Source organism: Carex rostrata, chromosome 15 (assembly GCF_964058835.1).
Source record: "Carex rostrata chromosome 15, lpCarRost1.2, whole genome shotgun sequence".
Classification (NCBI taxonomy): domain Eukaryota; kingdom Viridiplantae; phylum Streptophyta; class Magnoliopsida; order Poales; family Cyperaceae; genus Carex; species Carex rostrata.
The window spans coordinates 295,997-303,361 of record NC_135932.1 but is presented as its reverse complement, the minus strand read 5'-3'; the positions used below and the strand labels follow the sequence as shown (position 1 = coordinate 303,361).

Here is a 7,365-nt window from a genome sequence, read left to right as displayed (position 1 = left end):
AAAGTCTAACAATTAAGATTTATTGATCTAAAATCAGATTGAATCTGAGCCATCTAAACAAATAATCTGCCTTCTTTTGATTAAATACACTATTTCTCTATGTAGAAGTCTAAATTTAGTGAAAATTATATCCACCACACGTATTGTCACACATATTGTCACACATATTGTCACAGATATGCAAACAGTATATTAAAACACGTTATTTGAAAATGTTTAGTTGATTAAGATTAAGTATGTTATATACGAGGAGAAAATATATTGATTGTAGACTACATTTCTTAATTTAAATTTGTAATCTAAGATTAAGTATGTTATATACGAGGAGAAAATATATTTTAGAGAGAAGAGTTTGTTCTCGAAAAGAGAGAGAGAGAGAGAGAGAAAGTAAGGCTGCCATGTTTTCCAAATTAGAGTGGGTGTTTTAATTTGCACTCATATCTCTAGTTTCAAAGTTCAAAACGTTGATCTGAATCGTTCAAGTTGATATCCATATTAAATTGTGCTTGGAGACGAAATTTTATATTTTTTGAAAAAATTTTACTATTTTTTTAGAATTTTTGAAAATCACTTTTTTTTTATGGTCCATAATTTTATGAAAAACACTGTTTTTTAAAAATTCTAAAACTATAGTAAAATTTTTCCAAATAAATATAAAATTTAGTCTTCAAGCACAATTTAATATGGATATCAACTTGAACGATTCAGATTGACGTTTTGAACTTTGAAACTAGAGATATGAGTACAAATTAAAACACCCACTCTAATTTGCAAAGCATGGCAGCCTTTCTCTTACTCTATATAGCTCCGCCATGAGAGTCGATATTTACAAAAAAAAGTTTGCTATTGATAAAATAACTTTTAATATTTTGCTTTCGGTTGTATCACGGGACAGTCAGGATACATTAGTTCTTTTATATATGTGCCTTGTTTGAGAGATTAAAAAAAAGCTAGTAAATAAACTTTATAATACAATATATATATATTTTTCGTATAATGATTATCACTTGAGGATTTTGAGGACAACGTTGTCTAAGAAGAAGTTGCTTTGTCAATATCTTCTTTTATGTTGCAGATTTTTGTCAATATTGCCATAGGTAATACAGGTTTTAATTCTATCCAAAAGCATTCATGACAAAAACAGTTAAGTGAAAAGATGAGAGAAAATGGGCATTCCAGTGGCACAACTTTAGGCTTTTAAAAGACTTGAATAATCCAATTCAAAATTCGAATTATTGGGCTTCCTTCCCTTTACTTAATCCAATAATACTGGGCTCCACAGGCCCATAAACGAAATACAAAATACTAACAAAGGGAAGACAGATCAGTGTTCTCGAGTAAACTATGAGAAAGAGAAACTATTTTAATGCGTACTTCAAACTTGGTAACAATTTGTGAAGCGAGTAAACTTTTCCCCATGTGGGAACTTGCTACGTGAACGACAACAGCATTACAATGCATTGTTAAACTTCTCCCTTCGTTCTGTTCTGGTTTCTTCCAAAACCAGACTCCGAAATGTGCTAGCGAAACAAATCAATGGCGACCTCCAGTTGTTCTTTTCCCTCTGCACCTCTATCGTCGTCACTAAATCAATTCCTCGCGCAGAGATTTGGCACGAAGGAGGATTTGCCCAAGTCGTCTTACATCGAGCACGAGCTCAGTGTTGGGTGCGCGGATCTCGAGGCGACGCTGTCTGATCTCGACCGTAGGTTGTCCGAGACAATTTCTGTTTACTCTTCTCGATCTGATGAAGTTGAAGAGCGTCTGAGAGGGATCAAACAGGGGCTGGTTGTTCTTAAATCGTCAATCACAAATCCTGTTCATGGTAATGTTGATAATACCATAAATTTTAGCCAGCTGCCAATTGGGAATATTGAAATAATGAATTTCAAGTTTTTAGTTATTTTGTGCGATATTCAGATGAGAATTTTCTAGATCAGATACCCAATTTTGTTTTTGTGTTACTCTAAAGTAGTAAAGCACACAAAATATGCCTCTAGGTGATCTAGGATCTCCATGATGTATCTTTGATTCATTTTTGCACTTTGGATTTTATATTATATTGAATAATTTATTTCCATATGGAACTTGAACAGAGGAGAATGAGGAGATATTAGCAGAGGAGCTACCGGCATTGGCTAAGGAGGTGGCTAGAGTTGAAACTATTCGTGCTTATGCTGGTACATGAATTTAAAAATTGAAGCAATTTGTTACATGAATTTAAAAATTGGAGCAATTTGTTACATGAATTTAAAACATTAGGTGTATTTTACATCATCTCAATGTATATAAAAAATTGTAGGATTTCCTTATTTCGATAGCCATTAAGAGAGGCTGTAAATGGTAAAAATTTGGTCCGTTGATCTAGTTAGCTGTTGGTGCATACCAAGATAAAGTCGAAATGATATAATTTTTTATGTCTGTAGTGTATGATATGTATAATATATCCAATCAATTAGTTTTGTTATTACAACTCTAAAACAGTTATTTGAGATTTAATCTTATTAGCACCGATTTGGTACCAAAACCATTGTTGTCATTAGATCCCTCAAAATGTTATGATATTTTCATGTTACAGTTAATCAAACTAAATAGCTCATAGGTTTGTAATTAACCTTGGTTATATTTTAAAACATGGATAGAGCTCATTTTTTTTCTGGTAGTGAAATTCTCCATTTATGTTTCTCACATCCCTGTAGTTACATCCAAAGAAGTTTGGTAAAATGCAGTAGAAAAACCATTGGTGCCAGGTGCCTTATCAAATGTTTTGCCAGTTATCTTTATTTTTACAAGTGTCTTATCAATTTCCATTGTTGAGTATTAATTAGAGCACTACGTCTATAAAAATCTGCTAAAGAAAAATCATTGAGGTTGACGCTAATTTTAGGATGGTGCTTATTTTTGCTATCTCTAGTATATCATTGAGGACAATGCATTTTTTTTGTTGAAACCTCCTTTTCTTCTGAAATATTGTATTCACCCTCCAACAGTTGCGTGCTTTATTGCTGATTTTGAAGTATCTCTCGCAATCTACTCGACTTTTCTTCGAAACCTTCAATGATTGATGAACTTTCCAAACTGAACTTGGACCCCAAAATTGTTCTGAATCCTTTAGTATCATCCCTTTGTCCTAATAAATCCTCAAATGCATGAGAGCAAAAAGAAAAATAATATTATTTAAAAACTTAAAAGAAGGACAGTATCTCCTTTCAGTCTTTCAGCATTGTTAGTTCTGCAATCAAGAAGAAAGAAAAATTGAAGCTGGCCCCACAGCCTAGGAATTTATATTGTGTGCAGTACTCAAATTTTGAGTTACTAGAGAACAAATCTGGACCGTCCGATCCGTATTGGCACGAACATTAAAAGGCCCCGTGCATTACAGGCTTGGGACGGATTGGCCCGGATTCTGATTGGATGGTCGAGATTCTAATCCCAAGATTGAGTTATATACAAAGGATATGGACTCAGGGCCTAGAGAAATAGTTATATTTTCTGAATTACTGTTAGTGGTGTTTTAAATAGTAATGGATATGTTTATTCAACAACAGACTTTGATTTTCTGGAGCACTTTGATTGAAGAAATAAATTGCATGTTAATTGAAAAGGTGTTATTTTTTAATTACAGAAACGGCACTCAAGCTTGATAGTTTGATTGGAGATGTGGAGGATTCTGTCTCATCGTCTGTTGCTGAAAAGCTGAAGTCTTCCTCTTACTCCGTTAACTCTGAGGTGAGAATTTATTAGAAATTAAAAGTGAGGCTATGGTACTATGCATAGCGCAGATTGGTCCGTACTACGGATCAATATTTTTGTTTCCAAAATCCTAATAGTCGATCTGACCAATTCAACGTGATCTCCATATGAAAATGCACTTGCAGACTAAATTTTACATTTTTTAGAATTTTTTTACTATTTTCTTAGATAAGTAAAAAAGTACTACTTTTGAATAGTCTAGAATTTTTAGATCAAGTGATTTTCTACCTATCTTAGAAAATAGTAAAAAATGTATAAAAAAAATGTAAAATTTGGTCTACAGATACATTTTTATATGGAGGTCACATTGAACAGTTCAAATCGATTGTTTGGACTTCAAAAATGAAGATAATCCATAGTACAGACCATTATGCGCTATTAATAGTTCTGTAGCCTCAGTCAGAAATTAATGTTAAAACATTGATAAATCATAGCCGCAAATTGAAGTTCTTATCATATGGCTCCCTTTTCAGTACATACACTAGTAGTATTTTTTAACTTACTTCTTATTAACTATTTTAAATGTTTTTTTTGTCGGGTGTTTCAGAGGAACCATCAAAAGGCAATAAAATCTTTGAAAGAAATAGAGTCAATTTTGACATCAATTGCTAAGAAAAGGCCTCATTGGACCCGCCTCGTGTCTGCTGTTGACAATAGAGTTGACCGAGCCTTAGCTGTCCTTCGACCCCAGTCTATCTCTGAACATCGATCTCTCCTGACCTCTCTTGGGTGGCCCCCACCGCTCAGTGGCTCAAACCTCATTAACACAAGCAATTCAAATCGGACTGAGTTTTCAAATCCCCTTTTTTCACTTAAAGGTGACCTTAAAACCAAGTACTCTGAAAGCTTTCTATCTCTGTGCAACTTGCAAGAATTGCAGAGGAGGAGAAAATGTAGGCAATTGGAGGGGCATAATTTTGAACTAATCCGCTCCCCTCTGTGGGTTATTGAAGAACTGGTCAACCCGATATCTATTTTGACTGAACGGCACTTCTCCAAATGGTCTGACAAGCCCGAGTTTGTGTTTGCCCTTGTTTACAAAATAACTCGAGATTTTGTTGATTCGATGGATGATATTTTGCAACCTCTAGTTGACAAAGCAAATCTTGTCGGGTACAGTTGCAGAGAGGAATGGATAGGTGGTACTGTGACCTCACTATGTACGTACCTATCAAAAGAGATTTTTCCGAAATATATTGAAGCACTTGAAAAAGGTGGCTCAGATGAAATTTCGAGTAATGCGAGGACCTTGTGGCTTAATTTAGTTGATTTGATGATCTCTTTTGATAAGAGAACACAACAATTAATTAGTGATACAGGGTTATTATTGTCTTTAAAAGAAGACGAAACTTTGCAAAGGGTTTCTTCTCTTTCAGTCTTCTGTGATCGTCCCGATTGGCTCGAAATTTGGGCTGAAATTGAAAAATATGAGGTCCTAGAGAAACTCACACCGGCAATTGGAAAAGATAAAAACTGGAGCAGTGTTGTATCAGATGAGAACAAGGCCCCTGTAGTATGTGGCGCAGTCGTGAAAAATTTATCTCTATTGATCGACCGAGCCCGGCCATTGCCAAGTGTTATGCTTAGAGCACGGTTTATCAGATTGACGTGTGGGCCTGTCATATCAGAGTTTATTGATTGCATGGTGCATAGGTGCCAAGAGGCTGAGGGATTAACTGCCTTAACTGATGATGATGCCTTGCTAAAAGTGGTACGGTCAATAAATGCAGCACGGTATTTTGAATCAACACTGGTGGAATGGTGCGAGGATTTGTTTTTTCTTGATATGGAAAGTTTGTCAGAAGAAACTGGCGGCAAATGTATTTTTCACGAGGAAATAAGTAAAATTAAAAAATTTCGAATTGAGTGGGTGGAGAAAATCTCCACTGTTATTTTAAGGGGATTTGATTCAAGAACAAGAGATTACATCAAAAACAAGAGACAATGGCGTGAGAAAATGGAGGGCTACGCTGTTTCTAGAACCTTCCTTGATTCTTTAGATTATGTACAAGGTAAATTATCTAAGTTAGAAGAAGGGCTTAATGAGTCCGATTTCGTAACTGTATGGAGAGGTGTTGCTAATGGGATTGATCAACTGATATTTAACGGGGTTTTACTAGGAGGTGCAAAGTTTAATGATTGTGGGGTTGAGAGATTAGATGTCGATTTGAGTGTTTTATTTGGGGTGTTTAAGGCTTGGTGTCTGAGGCCAGAGGGTTTCTTTTCAAAAGTGCATGAGGGACTTAGAATTTTAAAAATTGATGAAATAGATATTAGAAATGGTTTATTGAGAGACAAGGAGAAATGGTTCAAGGAGAAAGGATTTAGGCGTTTGACTTCAACTGAGGCCGATAGACTGGTGAAAAATAGGGTTTTTGAAGGTTAAAGTTTTTTTTTTTTTTTAAACTTGGTAAACTGATTTAATTTAGGAAACTTTTGTACATTTTGGTATAGGGTTTTCAGTTCAGATAGCCCTGCATTTTTTAAAAGTTTGATAATAATTGGTTGTAAAGAATTCTACCTTGAAATAGTAACGAGCTACAATTGAGTTGTGCTGCTTGGAGGGATGGTTTGTACTATGGATTAATATATCAATTTTTATAATTTCAACAATTAAACTGAACTATTCAACATGATCTTCATATTTAATGCACTTGTTGATCAAATTTTTATTTTTTTAGATATGTAGAAAATCACTTGATCTAAAGATCGTAAGTATTGATTTTTTACCTAAAATTCAAAAAAATATAAAATTTAGTCTGTAATTACATTACATATGAAAATCATATTGAACGATTTAGATTGACAATTTGAACTTTGAAAATGAAATATTGATTTGCAGTGCAGATCAGTACGTGGTTTGCACAGTAGCATAGCCTCATTCCGTTGCTCTTCAGCGGCTCTTCATAGCCTCAAAATAACGAATGTCTTTAATAGTGAAGCAAAGGTCGAGACTTTTCACAAGGCGGGCCATATAATTTTTTTGGGCTTATGTTTTTATTTATGATGCAAATTTCTTTCGCTGATGCAAATATTCTACTCGGTCAGGTGTTCGTACAATACAAATGGGCATCATGATTGATTGATTTACCCATTTTATGAATCAAGATTCAAGAACATGGACCCGGGGGCCGGGGGAAGCAAATTGATGGATGCCTGATCGATGAGGTTAGCTGGCTTGTCAGTAGTCGGTACTCGGTACTGATCCGATTGATATCAGAAAAATAATGATGAGTTGTCAAAGCCTGAAAAGTTCGAAATAGTTTCCATGACCTAAATTAATCTCTAGTCAGTAAAGGAATTATTAATTCCGTTACGGCTACGGCACAATGTATTATGCCAAATTTATGTTGGTCGATTGTTCGACAAAAAATAACACGTCCGTCCTGTAAAATGTAAATTTATCTAGTCACGTTACATCACGTGATTAATTTTTTATTGTTGAGAAAGGAGAGGTAGCACAATTGGCTAGGAAAATGTCCTAGAGTTGTTATACCCAAAGGTCGAGAGTTCGATTCCCCCTCATGAACCTTGGTAGCTACTACCAAGTTTTCAAAAAAAGATTAATTTTTTATTGTTTGTTTATTTTAATTTGTTTTGCAATTTTTTTTG

The 7,365-nt window shown here is 34.6% G+C and overlaps 1 protein-coding gene across 1 annotated transcript; it reads left to right on the top strand.

Annotated features, from left to right (window-relative positions):
- Window positions 1–1,456: 1,456 nt before the first annotated feature.
- On the top strand, window positions 1,457–6,320 carry MAG2 (RINT-1 / TIP-1 family). Its single transcript, XM_078316405.1, has 4 exons — window positions 1,457–1,825; window positions 2,097–2,180; window positions 3,626–3,729; window positions 4,301–6,320. Exons 1-4 carry the CDS (start codon window positions 1,537–1,539, stop codon window positions 6,137–6,139), a joined length of 2,316 nt encoding a protein of 771 aa, XP_078172531.1. The 5' UTR covers window positions 1,457–1,536; the 3' UTR covers window positions 6,140–6,320.
- The last annotated feature ends 1,045 nt before the right edge of the window (window positions 6,321–7,365 follow it).